General features: G+C 36.5%; 1 protein-coding gene across 2 annotated transcripts; it reads right to left on the bottom strand.

The window, feature by feature from the left end:
* Positions 1–135: 135 nt before the first annotated feature.
* On the bottom strand, positions 136–22,482 carry pcnx2 (pecanex 2). Of its 2 annotated transcripts, none has more exons than XM_058794998.1 (34): positions 22,039–22,482; positions 21,384–21,583; positions 20,673–20,787; positions 20,414–20,450; positions 18,270–19,325; positions 18,059–18,203; positions 17,282–17,424; positions 17,085–17,163; positions 16,860–16,995; positions 16,022–16,164; positions 15,778–15,931; positions 15,659–15,691; positions 15,391–15,562; positions 15,190–15,300; positions 14,995–15,086; positions 14,718–14,827; positions 14,475–14,586; positions 13,861–13,953; positions 13,601–13,751; positions 13,374–13,515; positions 12,247–12,424; positions 11,809–11,917; positions 10,813–10,942; positions 10,307–10,365; positions 8,791–9,006; positions 8,460–8,713; positions 7,427–7,660; positions 7,108–7,211; positions 6,798–6,942; positions 6,475–6,705; positions 5,119–5,393; positions 4,684–4,844; positions 4,171–4,592; positions 136–2,722 (listed from the first exon to the last, which is right to left on the bottom strand). In XM_058794998.1, exons 1-34 carry the CDS (start codon positions 22,189–22,191, stop codon positions 2,588–2,590), a joined length of 6,030 nt encoding a protein of 2,009 aa, XP_058650981.1. In that variant the 5' UTR covers positions 22,192–22,482; the 3' UTR covers positions 136–2,587. The 2 variants fall into 2 exon arrangements, with proteins under 2 accessions (XP_058650981.1, XP_058650980.1); XM_058794997.1 differs by having other exon boundaries at positions 136–2,725; positions 22,039–22,480.
* Positions 22,483–23,304: the final 822 nt, after the last annotated feature.

Genomic DNA, 23,304 nt, shown 5'->3' with positions numbered 1-23,304 from the left:
CAAACTATAATGCCTTTGTAAATTATAACAACTCGTAGAAGAAAAATGATCTTTTATATTTGGCATGCTTTTGCTATTCAAAATAGTTTAGTTAACACAATACTGTACAAGTGTATATATAGAAGTACTGCAATCTGCAGACAAAAACACTGAATCTCTCGGAAGAGTTTTAAAAAATGGACACATATTGGAAATATTAGAGGTTTCTTTATTAAGTGATCATATTTAAATACAGTATTCTGTGCTGAACTCTCAAAACTTGGTGAAATGACTGAAATTACTTATAGTAATGAAATTAGTTTATTGTAAAGTGATGCAGTTTCGTTCAAGAAAGGCAGTACTGGTTTATTAACAATTTAGCCCAGGCGAATGGGCATCTTTCAGATCACATGTACTCCTGCATGAACACTTTAAAAACAGAGAACAAATGTATTTGTAGACATCAAATAAAGTGACTTACAATATGGTGCTGCTTCTGTCTGTCTAACACATAATAACATACTGTACTAAATAGCTGAAGAGCAAAATAACTGTCATTTGTGGAACAATGTATGACACTAACATGAAAAGTTATTTTATACTCACTTCTCAGTCTGTGCGAAGTTTAAAAGAAAAATATCTCCTGATATTGTAGCAATAGTTGTTTGGCAGTTTAACGCAGATATCACAGGAATGACATGTCAAGTAATTGACTTTTCAAGCTCACATGCATGAGAACTGTACTAGTGTATGTGTATCACATTCCCTTCTGAGGGTTCACATGAGCTCTGATGGTTCCTTTTGGAAGATCTTCACATCAGACTCTGCTTAAATTCATTTTTTCTGGTTGCAATGTGTTTAACTATTTTTGTCTTTATTCCCCAGGCAACAATATTATAAGCTCTAGAGTGCATTGAAAGTACTGGCATTCTCATATTTTCTGTAATGATTGCCTATCATGTGCCAAAATAAAAAAAAAGATCTTAGATTTATGAAGAGAAACTCTCCAGACACAAATTCCTCAAAAAGTCATGGGTATCATATCTGTTTTGTGAACTCTACTTTATAATAGCACGTTAGGTAAAGTTTTGCTCTCATTAACAGCAGACTGACACAAATCAAGAGGTCTTATAAAATAGCTCAAGTATGTTATTAGTAAAAAAAAAAAGAAAGAAAAAGGTTTCAGACAAGTGTTTACAAACAAGCAAAAAATGTGATTAAATTCATATATAGTGCCAGTCAAAAGCTTGGAGACAGCTAGTCATTTATTATTAATGTTTTTCACATTTTTGAATACTAGTGAAATCGTCGAAACTATGAAATTACACAAATGAAAGGATGATAATTCCTCATCAATTAAAATGAAATAGAAATAATACTTACAATTAAATATTGCTTTTGCAAAGAAATTCATACATGGGCACAAATAATATTTGTTTACAAAACATTGTTTTTAACTGTCAAATCATAAAATTTTAAATCGAAATAGATCGTGAGAAAAACATTTGTCAGATGTGATGGTGCATCTTTTGACTGATACTCTATACAGATTTTTTTTTTAATGAAATGAGGACAAAATTCAGATTATTTTTCAACTTTTTTTATTCAAATTGTGTTAATGGGAGTGTATTTTTAGGTTTTTGAGATCTCCCTATTTATGGGAGCATTATAATATGCAAATAATATTAAAGGGCTAGGCTTACCGTGAAATCATTTATATTACAACACATCATACAGACTCCCGTCACATAATAAATATAATGGAAGCCCCATGTTTCCCATAGTAAAAATGCTCATTTTGCTTTTATCAACTATAGTTTCAGATGAAACTCCTCCATCCTCATTTTAGTTTGTGGAGGAATTTATGAATATAGTACACACTCTTCAAATCTTAAGATTGTGCTTGCCATACTCAGGTATGTAAAGATCAATTTACAACAATTTTTTTTATTGGCCAATTATTCATCTTATTAATGGTAAAATATCAGAAGAAAGTGCATACACACCGTGTGCCAAAGAGTGAACATGGCAACTTTTAGTTGTTGTTTTTAGAAGATTTGCAGAAATAACATTTTTCTTGTCACTGCTTTTAATGCATCAGTAACCACTTCAGAATCCTTGCAGGGCTTCTATGTTAATATATACCAATGACACATCTGGATCACAACACGTTTCAAAACAGCAGTGTGCAAGAAAACTACTATGTAACCGTACCTGACACTTTCTTTAGTCACGTGATCTTACATTATTTGAGCAACATTTCATATTTTGCCACTCTATAAAAACAATCACCGCTGTGAGTGATGGTGTTCGTGAAGTGCATGCACTCAAGGTGCAAATGGAAATACTTGTAGTCATCAGATTCCACCATTTAATCTCAGAGATGGACAGTAACAAGCTTTTGCCCACTCTCATAAAACATTTTTTGCCTGTTCATCTTTTTTTCTTTTTTTTTCTCTCGGAAGAGCGGTTCTTTTCCCTTTAATAGGATACTTACATTTCTACACATGGCAGATGTTTAGTTTTACAAAAAGACGTTTGTAATGTACATTACTTGAGGGCTCAGGTGCTTGATCATGCTGGGCTGAGGCATTTGGTGGTTGTGGTCTCATATGGTCTTCTCCTCCGGAGCCTCATGGAAGGCTGATGTGGAGTCGTCTTGGCTCTTGTCTGTGCTGTGGACCTTGGGTCCCGTGGCAATGGTGGAGGTGGCATCTATGCTCTCGTACGCCTCTGATGTCCACTGCTGAAAAGAAAGGATTTTTAACAATTACAGCAACAACTTTTACAAATCTGTAAAAGGCACTCATTTATGATTATGATCAACTGAAAAACTGGTTGAAAGGAGAAAGAAGAGGGAAGAAAAAATATAGGATGATTAGGTTTATTCAGGGTTCAAAATTAACAAAAAGGAAAAAAAAACATTTTTCAAATAAAAGATGTGACATCCTACTAAAGAAAACTTTTTCTCAGCTGCTTTACGATGAGAAGTTAACTTCAGAACTTATGTAGTTATATCTACCACTCAAAAGTTTGAAAGAAGTCTCTTGTGTCTCTTATTAATTTGATTAAAATACAGTAAAACCAGTAATACTGTATAATATTACTACTCTTTTCTATTTTAATACATTTGACAATGTAATTTGTGATGGTAAAGCTGAATTTTTAGCAGTCATTGCTCCAGTCTTTAGTGTCCAATGATCCTTCGGAAATCTTTTGGAACATTATAAATGTATATATAAAATGCACATTTTGCTATATGTATGTATGAAAATATGTGTGTGTGTGTGTGTGTGTGTGTGTGTGTGTGTGTGTATATATATAATATATATATATATATATATATATATATATATATATATTATTTTATATTTTATATATATATATATATATATATAATATATGAATGAATGAATTAAGCATTTATAAAGCAGATTTATATATTTATATAGCGCTTTGTGTATTGCTGTACACACAAAGCGCTTTATATGTACTGACCCCAAACTTATGAACAGAACTATAAGATAAAAAGTTAATCCAGCAAAACAAAAATATGAAACTGAGACTAGCTCATTACGGTTCATTACAAATATGTTAAATAATTCCCTTTTTATTTAAAATGCAGATGGCAAATGCAGATGGAAGGCAGATATGCAATATTAATGGTTTGGTACATTTTCTCAATTGACCGACCACTGGCACCAGAGTCCAAAAACTTCATTTTCAGAGTTAAATAAGTAGTTTTTAATAAGTAGTATTTTATTTTTTTTATATATATGTCTTTATATGTCTTTTTTGTGCAGCACGCCCTTTGTCCAAGCCAAATTTCACGGGAGAACAGGAGACAAATAAAGTTAACCTAACCCAACCTAACCTTAAAAGCACTGCAAATTACTATTATTTGACAGATCATTGAATATATATATAGATAGATAGATAGATAGATAGATAGATTCTTTATTCTAAGTTATAAATAATTTTGAAGTGAAGTGTTTCACTAGCCTCTGCTTTAAATGTCTAGATTGACCATAAAAACCTTGGAATGGGCAATTAGCATCAGGTGAAAATGGACAAAATCCCATCTGGAGGCTAATAGCGGTCCATTCTTGCAAGCTTTTGTTTCTTGAAAATGGTTTAACAATAAAATGTTTTGTATATCATTGTAAAAACACCTCAAAGACATCATCTCACCTGCGTTGCTCGACTCGAGCGACAGGACGGGCCCAGGACGATGTTGACGGAGCTTGAGGACTGCGTATCGCTGGTGTTTCCCCCCTCAGCTGCAGAGAGGCCCGAGATAACCAAGCCGCTGGAGAAGCTCCGCTTGCCAAACAGCAGGCTCAGTGTGGAGCTGGAGGAAGACACCTGGCTGGAGCGATGCTGACCTGTGGCTGAAGCCAAAGGCCCTGTTGTGGACAAACGAGGCACCTGGGAAAAGACGGAGGCAATGGAGGAGGTGTTGAAGGACAACTGGCTGTTGGAAAGGCGATGCACTAGCCCAGGGCCTCCAGAGCCCAAGCCGTGCTGGCTGTCCAGGATGGGACCCGATCGACTGGTGACGGGGGGCCGCTGGCCGTGAGGTTGCACTGAGCGGCTGCGATACTCCCGGTGACCTGTGGAGAAAAAAAATTACTTTAACAAATATGTTACATTTCTTACAGGCTTTAGGACTGCAAACTGTACAGATGCATAGTATGTTCTGACCTCCGTGGTGTCTGGACTGGGAGCTGCGAGGGCGGCCGTGATAAAGGCTTAGGCTCTGGGATGTGGCGGAGTTATGATTCTGACTTAAGGAGGAACCAGCACAGTCCACATCCTCCATGTTCATGCCACTGTTACAGCTGGTAAGGTTATCTTTCCTCACCCTAGAAAGTGCAAGGAAGGTTTAGAAAAAGACCTTTTCAGAATAGAAAGAAAAATTTGCTGAAAATGTACTCACCCTCAGGCCATCTAAGATGTGGATGAGTTTGTTTTTAAACGGAACAGATTTGGAGAAATTTAGCATTACATCACTTGCTCCTCTGCAGTGAATGGGTACCGTCAGAATGAGAGTCCAAACAGCAGATGTTCCGATGAAGAAATAAACTCATCTACATCTTGGATTTTTGAGATAATTGTTTCTTAATGCCTCATACATACCGAAACCACCTGGAGAGCAGCCAGGTGCGAATGCTCTCCAAACTGAGAGGGCCGCCCCATATGTTTCTGATCTGCTTGTGAGTTCCCATATACGAGGTGGTGAGTGGGGACACAAACATGGGGTAACCCAGAGGCTGGTCGCAGGAGGAGTTGATCATGTTTCGCAGAGCCTGCTTTGAGTTCTGGATGCTTCCACGCTCAGGATTGCGGTTCCGGAGAAAGATGAGCTCCTGCTGCTGACCTGCCCACAGCCCTCGCACACATTCTTTATTTATCTGAATGGAGAAAAAAAAAGAATAACAATCAGTGTAAGGACATAATAAACATACAAATCTATTAGGCCTTAATATGTGAATAGCAAATAATGAATAATGACAAAATGATAAAACCATTTATTTCATTGTTAGGCTTTAGATCAGTTGGTTTATAGTGCATATTCTATTTCATCAATATATATATATATATATGTCAACTCAAAAATTATTCATACATCAGATATAATTTTTGATATTTTTATACTAGTTGGTGCAGGACACTATAGTTCATGTATGTAAGTGAGGATAGCAAAATAAAGTAAACTGTGACACATTATACCCTAAAATTCTTCATACAGTGGACTACTAGTAAAATTGATAAAAACTTGGGACCAAAAATTATTCAGACACTTTGACCTGACCATGTTTTGCTCAAGTATTTTTCTTTAATTGCTAATGAACCTTTTTACACCACAGATTGAACAAATTAAGCATTGCTTGGTAATTGGTTGACCTAAATTTGTATCATCTAATTGTGTACTTAAATTGAACAGCTGACAGCTATTCAACCTAATTCATTACATACTTTTCTATCAAAGTTATCTGACATTATCAAGATGAATTTGTTCTGACACAGTTTTAACTCTGAGTTCTTGTCATATTTTATTACAATTTTCTAAACTATAGCAAATAAACTGTGATTAATGTGAGAAATGTTGAAGGTGTCTGAATAAATTTAGGGTTTGACTGTATATATTAGTATTTAATATTAGTTATCTATTATAACATTTTACAAATAAAATACATCTATAAATGTGCACTACACTACCTAAAATACAACTAATGAACTATAAATAATCAATCAATATTGGATTATCTGATTTCATTAATCTCTAAAAACTAAAATAAAAAAAAAGTGAAAAAGCAGTTTTTATTATTTATTTTATAAATGAATGATTTAAAACTAAACTTGGAATGGAAATGAAAAACTATACAAAATGCAAAAATTGAATAAAATTAAACAAATAGTGACAAATAGTTTGAACAGTATTTTTTCAGGATAATTTCTATTATATTCTAAAGTATAGTTTTGCTCTCTTGCCTTTATAACTTTGAAGCTGAGATGTCGTTTGTAGAGCATGATGATCTTGTACTCATCTGCGCCTTCATCGACCATGTGCCGGAGCGTGAGCAGTGTTTCTCGACTGGACAGTACCGCTCTTCTCCAGGCGGGGTCACTCTCGTGACATATTACTAGACTGGTTCTGTAGTTGCTTATGGCCTCGTACAGCACGGCAGGCTCCTCCGTTTCCTCCAGGCTTGTGAAGTGGTCCTGTATAAGTAAAATTATTGAGGTTATACCAAAGGTAAGTGTGAACAGTCAGTAATGTTATGCAAAATCCAAACATTGTAAAATCATCTCACTTGGTGAAGTTTCAGACTCATTCTCACGGCTGGGGCCACCACCGTCTGTAGCAGGTCCATGTCAGAAAAAACCCATTCATCCTTAGCAGCAATACGGAAGTCACCTTTGAACAGCGTGTTGAAGCCATAGAGGAATGACTCCAGACTGTAGAGGAAACCATTGAAATGTGCAATCTATTATGGCGGTAAAAATACTATTTGGTATTCTTGATTTTGACTGACATCCATCAAACTAAGAATTATTCTTTATTGAACAGTCGTAATATGATTTATCTGTTGAGGTGCACAGCACTAATGCTGAGAAGTGTACCTGTTGGATCTGTTATGTGCTGCTGTGCTGAGAGATCTCCGTCCAAGTACAGATAGTGCGAAACACAGAGTAACCAATGGAGAATCTTCATCGCTGTCCACTGGCTGAGGACAAAAAAACTAAACTTTAGATTTAATATTCAAGTTTAGATCACTTTATTGAGGAAATGCTAGAGCTCAACTGTCCTACCAAAGGTAATTCCCAAGTTTTGCACCATTTGGAAATCAGTCAGATGCTGTTTTTTATTGTGTCCTTCAAGACTACCTTGTATCAGCTCTACTTTGTATCACTCTAAGAAATGGCATTTGTGTCTCCTCACCTCCTCTAGTTTGTTGGCACAGTATTGGATCCACTCCAGGTAGACGTTACAGTAGCTGGCTCTGGTGACCCCCTGTAGACAGTGGACATAGTCCTCATCAATCTTCATGCTGAACACAGCCGGGTCCTTCTCGATGTGATGCCATTTGGTGTATGGCTGCAGGGCTTCCTGCATGGACTGGTCTTTAACCCATATCTGCAGCTTGGGGTTGATCACCAGGTAGTAGATGATACTCTGAAGATAGAAATGATAAAAAATCCAGAGATGTGAGTGTTGTCCATGTCACCAACCAGTGATGTCTCATATTTTAATGATGTCCTTACTACCTTTCTGGGCCTTGAACGTGGTAGTTGCATTCAGAAACTAGTAGAAAGCTCTCAGATTTCATCAAAAATATCTTAATTCGTGTTACAAAGATGAACGAAGGTCTTACGGGTTTGGAACGGCGTGAGGGTGAGTAATTAATGACAGAATTTTCATTTTTAGGTGAACTGTCCCTTTAAGGCAGGAATACGCTACTACAGGACAGATTTTTGCCCTGGTTTACAGTCTGAGGGAGTTGATGCTAGTTGCTTAAAGTCAGAACCAGTCTGCAGATTTGAGTTGACAGATTTCACAGAAAACTGCAAAGTCACAGACCCTCAGTCGTTTAATGTATGATGCCCATTTTTTTTTTCTGTAACCTTTTACAAAGTCAGTACGTTTATGATGCCTAATGTTAAAAATAAGATGTAAAAAATAAATAAATGATTGGATTGCATTTACTGTATGTCTTTAAAAAGTCTGTTTACAAAAACGATACATTTTTTTTATCTCATTTGGCTATGAAATTGCACCCCAAATCATAATTCTTAACAGCTAATAAAAGAACTGTTTATTAAACTGTTGTTAAGAGTAATTTGAATGTAGCAATTCTTATTCCTAGTTGTATATAACATAAATATACTGAACTATTACAACTGTTATACATTGTTATACACAACTATTACACCTCTTCTAAAATAAAGAAGTCTCACAACAGTGTTAGTGGTACCTTAAGGTAGTAAGTAACGAGTAGCTTGCGCAAGTCATAAACTTGCAGCATGGTTGCAGCGTTGTTTTCGCTGATGCTGTAGCCCTCCAGCAGATACTTAGTGGTGGTCACCTCCCAGGCCAGCCAACGGAGGTTGAAAGCAGCATTGCAGGACAGTACATGGGGCAAATGACCCGGCTCACAGCAGCAGCAAGAATCATCCTCTTCTACACCCTCTGTGATGGCCTCCACCTCCCGCTGCTGACAGTAAGTACCTGAGGAAATGAGAAATTCACTGTGACGAGAGGGAACACTGACCTCAGTGTGACAATATAATGTTAAAACCATTTACCCCTGAACTCCAGGCCTCGCAGCTGGAAGGTGACCAGACCGTTGCCAACTTCGATGAGGTGAACAAGTGCATTAAGGTAGTCAGAAGCCAGGATGAAGCAATCTCCAGCACAGTAATTCCCCCAGCGGCCTAACATCAGGTCTCCACATAAAGAATGCTGCAAGGAGCGTGTCAGGTACTCGTAGAAGATTGAGTTGAGATTGTTGTCATCACAGCCTACATGGTGAGCGCATAATGACTGAACATTTTTATTTAAAAATGTATGAGGACACTGTTGTGTCTTCGGTAATAGTAGAGACATGGCATCCTAAAACAACATCTGACATACTGAAAAAGTTTGAACAGTGTTTACAACGAAACTGAACCTTCATGCATCATCAAAAATCAAATCCTAAAAGGATAGTTCACCCCAAAATAAAAACATGATCATATTTTACTCTGTATGACTTTCTCTCCATGAAACATGGAAGAATATTTTGGCCATTCTTTTTCATATATTGAAAGTGAAAGGTCTGTCAAACTCCAAAAAAAAAAGGCAAAACTCTCAAACATCATATTATCATATTAAGCTTATAATATTAACAATTCAACATTACTTATAGGAAGTGTATTTAACCAGTTAAGAACATAAATAAAAAATAAATAAATGTGAAATATACTGTAAATAATATATATAATATAAATAAAAGTGAGTAAAAATAAAACTAAAACATATATAAAATTTTGTATTAAAAGCCAAAGTACTTTAGAGTGTGAAACATACTGTAATATATACATACATAAATACATGTAAATAAAATATAAATAAAAGTAATATAAAAAAGTTAAAAGCCAAAGTACTTTAAAGTGACGAAGTTTAAAACTTCCCTGAAAACAGTATTTTTGTTAATGTTCTCAGTAATTGCATATAAGCATGTAACTGGGAAAAAACACAAAAGCTATAATACAATTTTAACATGCAGCTTAAAATGCTGCATATAAAATAAATTTAAAAAAGTGGTTCTCAATCAGATGGCTGAATAGGTCTTAATTATTAAGTATTAATTATCTTAAGTCTTAATTAAAATCTTAAAAAATTCTAAAAGACGCACAACATTGAACTGACATATTTATTATTTATTTTTGTTACAACAGAAGTACTAGAGGCACATATCAGCTTAGATAGTGGCATCTTTGAAAACTGTTCAAGGAGTCAAAAAGTTACTAAATTGCTTAGAAAACTTGGAATATAGCGCAAAGTCACGTAGACCACTTTTACGATGCTTTTGGAGCTTGACACCACCAGTCCTTACTCACTTAAAACAGTCATACAAGTTTAGAACAACATGAGGGAGAGAAAATGACACAATTGTCTTTTTGGGATGAAAATACAGATCTTTAACACAGATCTGAAAACATAAATATTTGATACATTTTTCAGTAAACTGTTTATAGTGTGTGTGTGTGTGTGTGTGTGTGTGTGTGTGTGTGTGTGTGTGTGTGTTATAAGACGTGTATAGATAAAGACAGTATTTACCAGTCTCTTTGTCAACCTGAGACACCAGTCGGCTGTTGGAATTGTCGATTCGTTTGGTGCTGAAAAACCAAATGAAAAGTTCATGAAGTGAAATATTCAGTCATGTCAAACACCCCATTTAATCTGATGCCTGTGCCTGTACCACCATTCAAGTTTAATATCAACAACAGAAACATTCTGTGTCATCACATTTGTGGTTGGAAACTACATCAATAATTCAACATAGTGTGGTTTTCTCTCTGCTGCTACAGACTGTTGGACTTCAGATAAAGCCCATCAACCATGAAGGAACTTTGTCCTAGAGGAAACAAGGCAAGTACATGCCAAACATGTCCAGCCTCAACAGCTGGACCCTGTCTCAAAACAGTGAAATATGCTCTTATTCTTCCGAGTGCCATAGAAGACAGAAACCTGCAGTCAAGTGTGCAGCTGGCTGACAGTGCATTACGTCACTCTTGAGGTTGAATGCATATTTCATGTACATGTGAAAATAAGAGGCAGCTTACTTGTAGTTCCTCTCCCAGAATTTTACAGGCCGTGGATAAGAGGTGATAAAAATGGCGCTCCCGAGAAACGGGCTGAGTGGTGTGTAGAAGAGCGTCGTGATGAACGTCTGCAGCAGCAGCATGGCAGAGTCTGAGCTGCTCCGTCAAGGAAAAAACTAAATATGTGTGCTACATTTGGAGGTATGATGACTGTCCTTAAAGGTGCTGTAATCAATTTCTTTCTTGACACTCTTAATAGGTATCATGAGAATACACACCTGACTCAGAGAAGAAAATTACATTTAAATTTTGTTTACAATAATATCATTTCACTCTGCTTTGTAAACACTGCCTGGAAATCATGAGATTAATGACAAATTATGTAATTACTGTATGTTGACAAAAAAGATGAAATGCCAATGTAACAAATATTATTAAATATTTTCTAGATAATATTTTACACTTTTTTTTTTTTTGATGCCTTTAAGTTTTAACATACTGCCACAGTCCTTTAAAGGCGCTGTCAGCTATTTCTTTCCCAACTACCTGACACTCTTTAAGAAGTATTCTGAGAAAACACACCTGACTTTGAAAAAAAAAAAAAAAAGTAAAAATTTAAAATATGAAACTAAATATATAAATAAAGGGAATTACATTTAACTGAATTTTACATTTTGAATATTAAATTATTTTCATTCTGCTTTCTAAACAATAGCTGGAAATCATGAAATGAATCACAAATTATGTCATTCTGTTGATAAATAAATGAATAAAAATTTCATTTAACTGAATTTTACATTTTGAATATTACATTATTTTCATTCTGCTTTCAAAACACTGGCTGGAAACCAGTGTACTGTATATATTATATTATTATTATATTTCTGTGACTTAAAAAAGTTTGAAAACTTCTGGTTTATAACACCTTTACTTTAACAGATTAAAATTAGGAGTGAACATAGTACTTGGAATGTACTACCAATATAAACACGCAAACTGGACAGATTGTAAGGATATGAGGTACAGCGAAGGGTTGTGCAAATGCATGAAATGCACTACCCCATGCTATCTGCCAGGGGGCGATATACACCAGAATGAAGTGTAGCTTGTGGAGAAGATCCCAAAGCTGTTGACAAAACAAAGAGCTGTTGTAAGAATTCACAAGACAACAAAGGCAGTTATTTTGGGACTAGTTACTAAATGCACTGTCTGCTGTGAGCTATTTTAGACAATAGTCTGGCACAATAGACTTTTTTCTTCTTTTTTTTTCCAAGTTAGATAAAAAAAAAGTTACAGACTTTAATTGTATTATTTTTTGTATTATTGTATTTTCTTATTATATTACTTATTTTACTAAATGTATCTAAATGAATGCTAAATCAACAAAAATGTGTAGGGCATTGTTAATGATGAGTGTTTCATTGCACTAATGTCCATCCAACTCATAGCACTGACCTTGTTGAAGACGATGGACATGAGGAAGAAGTTGAGCAGGAATGTCTCAGAGGCACTGCTGCAGTCAAACTCAAAGAAGATGATGGTGAAGATGAGCGTGAGGAACTGGTAGCTGGGATTGCAGAAGGAGGCACGAAGAAGCTTCATCCCAGCAACTGTCATCAACAAGACATCACAGCTGGAGCGAGACACAGACACCTGAGCCACTCAGGTGCAGAGGCAGCATACAGCCAAGCACAGCAAAAACCAATCAGGGTGACTCTGACTTCTGCTAACACCACCACAATGCTCAGTAACATGTGTTATTAGGTTCTTATTGGGTACCAATTCTGCTCACCAAGGCAGCATTTATTTATTTAAAAACTACAGTAAAAACAGTAATACTGTGAAATAATATAGCAATTTAAAATAACTGTTTTCTGTTTTAATTTATTTTGAAATAAATTATATGAATCTTCAGCAGCCATTACTCTAGTATTCATAATCATAGTCATCTTTCAAAAATCATTCTAATATTCTGATGTGGTCCTAATTTATTTATTTATTTTTTTCAGTGTAGTTTAGATTAGTTATTATCAATCAGTTGAGCTGCTTAATTATTTTATTTAGCAAACAATTATACATTTGACAATTAAACATTATCCTTTTGACAAATAGAAAGTTACAAAGAAATGTGTATATATATATATATATATATATATATATAATACTGTTAAAAAATTTTTTCAGAGTTTTCAAAAAAAAAAAAACATTTGAAATAGAAATCTTTTGCAACCATGTAAAAGATTTTTGATCAAAAAAGAAATTGCGGGGATGCATTACATTGATCAAAAGATTTATATTTCAAATAAAACACTACTATTGGTTTCCATAAAAGTTTTAAGCAGCACAACTGTTTTTAACACAGATAATAATAAATGTTTCTTGAACACCAAATCAGCATTTTAGACTGATTTCTGAATGAGACCCTTAACTGTATAAACACATTAGCATTATGTAATACTAATGCCAATATACAGTTAGGGTCATTTAATATAAATTATGGGATTGACTGAAGAGTAAAACATTTAAAAAATGTTCAAAATCTTTGTTAAATTGTCAACAAGAATAAGGAGAAGGATACTTACTGTATTCCTAATTTCTTTCGATGGCTGAGGGCGAAGCCATCGTTGGTAAGTGCACTGAGGACAATGGCTGGGTAGACGATATACTTCTCAAAAGTCAACAGCCCCACATAGAGATGCTCGAACCACATCAAGTGAGCATCCTCTGAAAACATAGAATACTAAAATGAATTCATATTAATAACACAATGTATTACAGCAGACACATCACAGAAGTGCAGGGGACTGACCTCTGGGTTCAAACTGTGAGTACTCCTTGCTCTTCAGCACAGGATGAGAGATCCACAGCCAGGGATGGTGTTTCCGTAACTGAGGGATGAGATAGTGGGTGACAAAGCCCACAGTGGCTGCTAATGCATACAGCACTATGGACACAAATGGCTGCATGTGATGAAAAAAATTGTTAGTTGATATGTATACTGCAAGCTTTATTGAATATGTAGGCATTGTCTCATTATGTATAGGAAATGTAAAAGGAAGAGAAACTTACCCGTAAAGAAAGGAAAACCGTGCTGGCTGTTATTGCAAAGGTCAAAACGGAGGCGAGAATACAGACAACCAGATCTGACAGTAAAATCTCTTTCTGCAACATAAAATATAAGCCATTAATTATAATTAATACAAGATTCCTTAGATGCAAATATTATAACTCCATTCAAAAGAAACTAATACTTTAATTCAGCAAAGAGCCATTAAATTGTTCAAAAACAGTAAAGACATTTATAATTTTACTAAAGATTTCTATTTCAAATAAATACTGTCCTTTTGGACTTTCCACAAAAATATTAAGCAGCACAACTGTTTTCAACATTTATAATCAAAACAGCATATTAGTATGATTTCTGAAGGATCATGCGACACTGGAGTAATTCAGCTTTGCCTTCACAGGAATAAATTACATTTTAAGGCATATTCAAATAGAAAACACTTATTTTAAATTGTAATACTATTTCACAATATTACTTTTTAAATCAAACACATGGGAGACATAAGAGGCTTCTTTTAAAAACATGAAAAAATCTTGACTCCAAACTTTTGAATAGTAGTGTACATCTGATTATTCTTGTCAATGCTCAGGTGAAATAAAAATCAAAAGATACCTACCACTGAGCATCTGAGTTTCTCTGGAAGAGGGTCTGTGCTCTCAGCAGATATTTCCTCCTCCTCTTCCTCAACATGTCCAAGTGAAGGCATCAGCTTGGACTTAATCAATGAGCTGAGATAAAAGAAACAAACAAATATGTGCTTACAAACTGAGTACTGGCATGTTTTGAGGGCTTCAAGCTATGGCAGCAGTTCAAAATGTTCCTAACCAAATGATCAGTGGAAAGTGCATAGTGTTCTTACCATAAGACAGTTGGATCACTGCTTTGTCGACTAAGATGATAGGACAGGACCACTAGCAGGGCACAGAAACCAGAGAAAAGTGCTGGAATATGCTGTTCATCCCAAGGCTCCTACACAGAAGATTCCATTACCATTACAAACTTACAATATAGCTTGTATTGCATTAAAAAATAAATTATTCATACTGAAGATCTACTCATTTTTGAAGTGTACTTACTCATTCCAGCAGATTAAATGCACGTTGTCATTTAAAATACATAATTCCAACAGATCTTACCTTCAAAGCGCCAAGACAGAATCCGTAGAGTAAAGATAGCGCTATAAGACTCCTTACTATGCAGTACACAGCAGATGGGAGCCCAGTTGCAGCTAAGCAGAAATCAGAAACAATAGTATCCTCCAACTTGTAATTATTTTTAATTATCCATGTTTGTCAAGAAATTGTCAAAAATGGTTTAGCATGGATACGTACCTGTACCTCCAAAAAAGTGCATGTCAATTTGTTCTAAAAAGTATATAACAAAAGTGTTGATTTGCGGAAAGAGGCCAAGAAGGAATGTTACTGGAAAGCAGTATGTAAACCCTGAAAAGATCAGATCAACATCAAGTCAAATGTCTATCAGTCACGTTTGACTCAATCTGTAATTTTTCCAACATGCACAAAAACACATACCGACTAAAATGTCTTGCAGGTACTGAAGGGCGTCTGATGTTACTATTGTGATGCCATAGACGGTGGACACAGGGAGGTCTGGTGTTCTCAACAATATCTCCAAAATCCAAATAAGGCCACAGAACATACAGAAATATGCAGCACGGCTGTAGATGACAATTTGATTATGGCCCTGTAAAAAAAAAAAAAAAAACACTGTATCAGCTTTCTTCATCCTGTTAAACATAACTATATGAAATTTTCTTGAATGCTTATCTAGAAAACTCACATGAGTAGGTGAAGCTGCATCTGGCTGAACACTCTATAAAACATAAGAGGCTTTAGCAGGCAGCCTAGCAGCAGATTCATTTTCAGCAAAAACAGGCTGTAAAATGAGGAACACAGTACCTTCAGCAAGGAATACTGACAGCTAGCAATGACCAGGCAGAACTGAAAGACCCAGATGTCTTTGAAGCAGCCCTCATTTAGAAGCACAAACCCCAGAAAAGCCACCAAGAAAGCTAAGAATACAGCCACCATGTTTTCAGTCATATCCTTGTTCCTGCAAAATCAAAGCGCATGCTTTTGTTCTTAATGTTGATTGAACAGCAATGCAGTGTCTAAAAAGGGACACTTTCATTGTCACACTCACCTGTCTAACAATGCCGTCAAGGTTAAGCGATCGTACAATATGTTCACCCATTTCCCAGGAAAAACCTTTAGTTTATAGTACAGCTTTCTGGAGGGTTTCTCTTGGGTTGATGTCTCGGATGATTCATCTAAGGAGTCCTCCTCCTGTGTATGAGAAATATTTAAACCCTCGGTAAATGTTGGCTGAATTTTATTTTTGGTTGATCTATCCTTTAAGATTATGGGCCAGTTTTATTAGAAGTTTGCGCCAGCGCAAACCGTCTTTTGGCGTTAAAATTGTACTGTCAGGTTTTACTAAAGATGCGCAGTGAAGAATTAGCGCTGAAAAGGCGTGGACACAGTTATTTTTGTGCCTGACCTTATTGAATATGCATTTTTAGGAGTTTCCCTTTCAGACAAAAAAGTTATGGGAGGAGAGTATTCAAATGAATCACACAACACGTTTTACTAATGTTTGTGCTTGTCAAATTACTGGCATTTGCGCCATTATTTAACGCTCAAAAAAGCATGTCTTAAACTATTTTGCGCTTGAAACGGCTGCAATTATTGTTGCTAAGAGGAGGCTCCGCAGAGAACAGAGAGCACGTGGTAGAAGGCAGAGGATTTTTTCCACTTGTATTAATTTATTTTGAATGCCAGAAGAACACATTATCTGAACATATCGTTTGCCAAGCCATGTTATTTTTAATTTGCTTCATGAAATAAAAGACAACTTGGAACCCTCAACTAGGAGTCATGCAAAACTGGCCCACAGTATTTTAACCAAATCATGTTTTCTGTGTTTTGTCTATTGTGTTGAATCAGTGCCAGCTTAATATGTGGATAAAGGGATTCTACACCTGGAAGATTTCCGGATGGGTTCTCCTGGGCCGGAGTCGGCGAGTTGGAAGGATGCGTCGCTGGAAGGGGCATTCAGAAGGACCTCCCACTAACCCGTCCTGACACTCGGAGTTAGAGGATGTGGAGAGGAGATCACTAATGGAGAGATGGTAACATTACAACAAACATTTGACTTAATATGAATTGATGTGATTGTAAAAGAGAAGTAGAATAGGATACTGTACCATATGTTGCCCGTGATAAGCTCGGCACCAAGGGGTAAGTTTAGAGCTCTTTCATTGTACAGTTTCCGAGGTCTCTCTCCTGTAGATATTATACATGTTAAAAGCCCAGCTCTACGTGCACAAACACCAGAGAGATATGACACTGCACATAACAGACTACAATTGTTTCTGTCATAGTTGTCTGTCACTGTACTCACTGTGAACAGTGTGAAAAGTGTAAGCCTCCTCTTTGGATGTAGCCTCCGGTCTACAGATGACCTGAAGCATAGAGCTCTCTGACTGGGATGTTTGTGAGGGCAGAGAATCATAATCAGGGTCCCTCTCCTTATCTGTCTGTGGACTGTGAGGATAAAGAGAATATTAACCCTAAAGTGAAGTGAATTTGTATTAATAACTGTTGTTTTTCATATGAGGTACACACACTACCATTCAAAAGTTTGGGGTAATATATGTTATATATTATTTTTGTTTAAAAGTCTCTAATGCTCACCAAGGCTGCATTCATTTGAACAAAAATACAGTAAAAACAGCAATATTGTGAAACATTACTAACATTTAAAAGAAGTGTTTTCTATTTGAATATATTTTCCGAATATATATTCCTGTGATGGCAAAGGATTTTCAGCAGCCATTACTTGTCTTTACCATCACTTTTTATCACTTTAACGAAGAGCTCCTAAAGGGACGTTTTTTTTAAATCACCATGTGTCTGTCCTTGCTAAAATTAAAGTGTATTAATTATTAATAAAATTAAAAAGCTCTACTGACTAAAACATTTGAAGAGTACTGTGTACAGTATGTACATAATATTATACTTTAATACTATTGCCATATATATTTAAAAAATTCATATGTTCTCTATATATGCAAATATCATGTTTATGTTCAGGTTTAAAAAGAAAGTAAATAGCAGCAGTCATTTAACAGATGCTATCCACAGCAATTTACAGTGTGCCAGATGGCACAATACCCACCTCTCTGGAGAAACAATAGGAATGAGAGTTTCTGGAATGGTTTTCATTGTGTCTGTAGCCAGACTGTTTGGGGGATTTGGACGCTCCTGTTGTTGTCCTGTGGATTCCGACACATCTGAGTTCTTCTCTGCCATCATACTTTGCTCTGAAAGGAGTTGGACCATTAGTTTGAGTTAAGATATTAAATCCAGTGTCATAAATCAGCACTCACCATTTCTCTTTTCATTCTCCTTCTCAGCCTCATTTCCTCCACCAAATCTGGTGCTATTGATTGATTCCAGCAAAGACACAAACTCAACAAAGTTGGACTCATTGGGTATCTGTCCCTCCTTGGCTTCTAGGTCTGATTTAGAGGAGGTCATTGTACCGAGCTTATCTTTAGCTCTGTGGCTAATGAGGACAGCATCTCGTCCACTGTCAATACTGAGTCCCCTAGCATGTGTTCTTCCACTCTGAGTGCACCTCATATACACTGAGGGGATCTGCAAGAATCCATCAGCATCCACTTTAAGCTCAGGTGGGTCGTTTTCTTCAGTGTGGGAGTTTACATCAATGCCTGACGAGCTGTTATTGGTCACTTGGGGGCTCAGGTTGGGCATCTCAAGCTCATTGCTCTCTATTTCTTTGCATTCTTGAGCAGAGTCAGAACTGATTGGCTCTTTGGCAAGAAGACTGTCTTGATGTTCGGATTTCTCCTGAACTGAGCTGTCTCCTGCAAGCAGTGTATCTTCTTTTTCATCACCTGCGGAGGGTTCCTCCACTTCGTGAGGTGAATCAAAAGTGATGACAGGAATTTTGACAGGACAGTCGGATTCTCCCTGCTGGGACTGAGCTGACTCTAAAATGCTCTGTTTGACGGACTCCTCCAGTTCGGCTGCTGTCTGTGGGTCACAGCTCATTGTGATAATGATCTTCACCGTATCACTCTCGTCCAGGTGGGTCGAGGGACTCGAGTTGTCAACCAGCACCACGGCAATTTCATCCGAGCAATAATTCTCCTCGGGTGTTTCTCCATCATCGGCGTCTCGTGTGATTTCTAGAGAGGTATTATTGTTGTTGGGGTCGGTTGGGGGTTTGTCTTTCTCCTCTATACTGTCTCCTTCATTCACAGGGGAAGGTGTTACATTATCCTCAGCTTTGTCCCTGTGGGCTGAAGGAATCTGCTCTCCCTGCAGGAGGGGGGCAGACTGGTCAGTGTTGGGACTGAACACATCCTCAGGGGTGAGTCGCTCCTCCGCCTCTGGCCTGGATCGTTCATCACTCTGACCTGTAAAAGCCAGTCAGTATACAAACAGCATGTGTAAAATGTCAAATAGGCATATGGTTTATGAAAGAACTGAATTCAATAGCTACCAGATGATGAACCCCATTGGTTGATGTCACAAACTGCTTTAAATGTTTAGTTCAACCAAAGATTAAATTTCTGTCATCACTGACCCACCCTCATGTCGTTCCATTAGACTTAAGTTAGTCTTTGAAACACAAATGAAGATTTACTAAAACTTGAGAGATTTCTGACTCCATTGAAGGTCCAGGTAACCAAAACTTCCAAGAAGGAGTCAGATTAAATTACACAAGATGCATGCACAAGCTTCCATGTTCACTATCTCTATGATCACTATTTAGATGTAAACAAAAACCTAAATTAAATCTGTTCAACATATAAAGTGATCATATCACTTCACAAGATATAAAACCGCTTGATTCATATGGATTCATTTTATGATGCCTTTATAACCTTTTTGGATCTTCTAAGTTTTGGTGACAAGGACTTTCAATGAATGACTTTCAGTTTATTCATGTATTTATTTTAATTTGTGCTTTTAAGATTAACCAAAGTCTTATGGGTTTGGAACAACATGAGGGTAAAGAAAGGATGACAGAATTTTCTTTTTTGGGTGAAAAATGAATAGAATCCCTTTAGCCAAATTTCCTTAGTATATACTGCTGTATAATTTATTTAATACAATTATATTAGATTTAAAAAATATATTTTTATAATATATTACATGAACAACTTACACTTCTTCATTAAATTCAATAAAATATTGTAAAAAAATGTCTGTGTTTTAGATGCAGTCGGAGACCCTCACAATGTAAGTGTGAAGCTGTGTTTGGGCTTTCTGACAAAGCTGTCTGACAGCTCTTTTTGAGAGGTCCTGGCAGGATGTCACACTCAGTGTGACATGTAACTGAGGCAAGATAGAAAGTAGTCAAGTTATTCCTCAGTTCATATGCAAGGCTATGTGACAGAAACTTACAGTGATGTATCTGCACAGCATGTTCCCAGAATTGTGAGGATCTCTTGCACTGCAGTGAAACCAGGCCAGTGCTATAATTAAAGCTGGTACATACCCTCTATATTCTTCAGCTCCTCAGATTTTGGACACTCCTTCACAGTTTTGTAAAGCAGGTTAACAAAAAAATATATTATTTAAAGTGTACAAAAAAATTGTATACATAACAATATCCACTGCAAGATTTGTGTAAAGCAGTTAAGTGTTGCTGTTATACCAATTACCATTAACATATTTGTGACATTCTGTAAAAATACGTATTTTGCAGAGTAAATGTAAATAATTATGGTACATAAATTCATGAAAGTATTACTCACTCCAATCAGTCCAGGGTTTGTTTCGGTCTGTTTCACTGTGACTTGTATTACTGGACTTGGTCTGTTTTTGGTCAATACTGATGTGGCAACACTGTCAGGAACTGTGCTGCTCTTCCTGTAGATTAAAACAGTTCAGACTTTAGCCTGGTCACGAGACAAACATGTGACCCTGGATCACAAAACCAGTCTTAAGTAGCACGGGTATATTTGTAGCAATAACTAAAAATACATTTTATGGGTCAAAATTATCAATTTTTGTTTTATGCCAAAAATCATTAGGATATTAAGTAAAGACCATGTTCCTTGAAGATATTTTGTAAATTTCCTACCATAAATATATAAAAACTTCTTAGTTAGATTAGTAATATACATTGCTAAGAACTTCATTTGTACAGCTTTAAAGGCGATTTTCTCAGATTTCCATTTTTTTTTTTTTTTTTTTTTTTTGCACCCTCAGATTCCAGATTTTCACATAGTTGTATCTCGGTCAAATATTGTCCTATCCTAACAAAACCTATCCTAACAGATGATGTATAAATCTCAATTTCGAAAAATCAACCCTTATGACTGGTTTTGTGGTCCAGGGTCACATATATCAAAGTACTTTCGGCAGTGGAGTTTACATGCATTGAGGACAGGAGGCATAAGACAATAACAAAGACAAAAATAATATTGAAATCAGTAAATGGCACAAATGATTTTGGATCTTACCTTAGAGATGGAAGACAGGAATCAGATGCGTTGCTTTTCTTGTCTACACCTTTGCTGATGTCAGGCACACTATTCTGGGCTACAATGTCGCCCTGATCGAACATTAGATGGAGGCGATAATTTACCATCTTAATGACAATAAAGAAAACTGTCACTGAGGTGCAGTAAATACTGAGGGTGGTAGTGGTGGGTGGAAGAGCCTGAGGAAGGAAGAGAGGGAAAACCCATCAGAGCCATGACATCTTTGGAGCTATTTTAGATATAGCTAGATCAACTATAAAATAGTAAAGTAGATTTTTGGGTTTGTATTATTATCTCAATGACAATATTAATAATTTATTTGTTGTCATTTCTTTACCACTGACAAACACACGTAATATATCCTGTGCACACTTTTGTATACTGTAAATGCAAAACAATGCTTTGAGACGTTCATCACCTGTACTGTACAGGAGGCTATGCAGAAGAAAAATGCGACAGTGCTAGCACCAAACAAACACCAAAACTGATATAAAATACAATACATTTAACGCGTTAATCAATTTTATTTCTTCAGAGAAATATTCCGTGTAAGGTTTCTGCAGCAATAACGCACTGAATGCTTTCTAATTGCAGAACCCATATAATCGGCGGCCTGCGGCATCGTATCACTCACCAAATGAAGAGATAATGGAAGCATGAGCAAAAACATCCATAAATACAGGTGACATGAATTGTTGAATTTATTCTGCTCTGGATCATGATACCATCCTCCGGTCAGTGAAGCCCAGACTCCTTGGCGTAGCGTTTGCACAACTTGAGAGCCCATATTTTTGCAATAATGGTCGCTACAGATATGTCATGCTGCAAGCTGCGAATTCACACCACTGCCGTCCTCGACTCGCTACCCCTGCGCGCGATTACATATTTACAGAAGCTGCCTCTACATCCTTCCTTGAAGCCGTTTACTTTTCTTTTTCATCGTCCACGCCTTGGCTCCCTGTTTCCCAGCATAGGGGCATTGGTTTTGTGCGGTGAAAGGCGCCTAGCAGCATCCTCCTGCGCCAGGCAGCTTCACATGAGCGGAGAGGAGAGGAGGGAGGAAGGGACTGATTCATAGCGATGCTCTGCTGCTCACTGAGTCACGCGCCCCCTCCCTGCGCTGCCAGTCCAAACACGAGCCACGGAGAATCAGCTGAACTGCAGCCAGACAAGCGGGACAGCATCTTCAACTTTTACTGAGAGAGATAACAGTTCATTTTGACCAATTTAAAATATTGATTACCGCAATAAATGTGTGCGCAAAATTTAAAACGTCTATGTTTTAACTTCACCACCTCCCTCGACTCCATCAGCCTCACCACCGCGCAGTTTTTTACACAGTAACAACAGCAATTTTGAAATATTTACCTCTTCATTACGGGAAGTGCAGAGGCCTATAATGTTTTTAACACTAGTATGTGACTCTATACATCAATCATGGTTATTTAATGCCTTTGTCAGAATTAAGTGAATAAAAATAAAGTGAATAGAAATTAAGTGAATAAGAAATACATAAAAATACACACACACACACACACACACATATATATATATATGTGTGTGTGTGTGTGTGTGTGTGTGTGTGTATGTATATGTATGTACAGAATGATATGCTATAAACAATTATGCAAGGGGATGTGAATAAGATGATCCATTGTGATGATACTTTGTAACGATGTGCTTTAGATGCCATGAAGTATGTCAATAAATTAATATAGATATACACAATATTATAGAGGCCAGACTTAAAATTAACAACCTTCATTAGTAGCAGACAAGTATAATGTGAATATTATGTAAGTATAAATGTATAAAATATCTAGCCTAAATGCGTTACAACATTCTTCAGTTTCCCAAAAATATTTTACATGTTGCCGATTTTATGTCTAAAATAAGCATT

The sequence above is a fragment of the Onychostoma macrolepis genome, chromosome 13 (genome assembly GCF_012432095.1).
Source record: "Onychostoma macrolepis isolate SWU-2019 chromosome 13, ASM1243209v1, whole genome shotgun sequence".
Lineage (NCBI taxonomy): Eukaryota > Metazoa > Chordata > Actinopteri > Cypriniformes > Cyprinidae > Onychostoma > Onychostoma macrolepis.
The sequence above is the reverse complement of the archived record's forward strand: the minus strand, read 5'-3'. Positions and strand labels throughout refer to the sequence as shown.

Excerpts from the sequence above, each read along its gene's own strand:
- pcnx2 (XM_058794997.1), bottom strand. The coding sequence starts at position 22,191 with ATGGGCTCTCAAGTTGTGCAAACGCTACGCCAAGGAGTCTGGGCTTCA. Across the intron at positions 19,326-20,413 it reads GGAGCTGAAGAATATAGAGG|GTCAGAGTGATGAACGATCC; the intron begins GTATGTACCAGC and ends TGGCTTTTACAG. Across the intron at positions 15,087-15,189 it reads GCACTTTTTTGGAGGTACAG|CTGCAACTGGGCTCCCATCT; the intron begins GTACGTATCCAT and ends ATTTCTGCTTAG.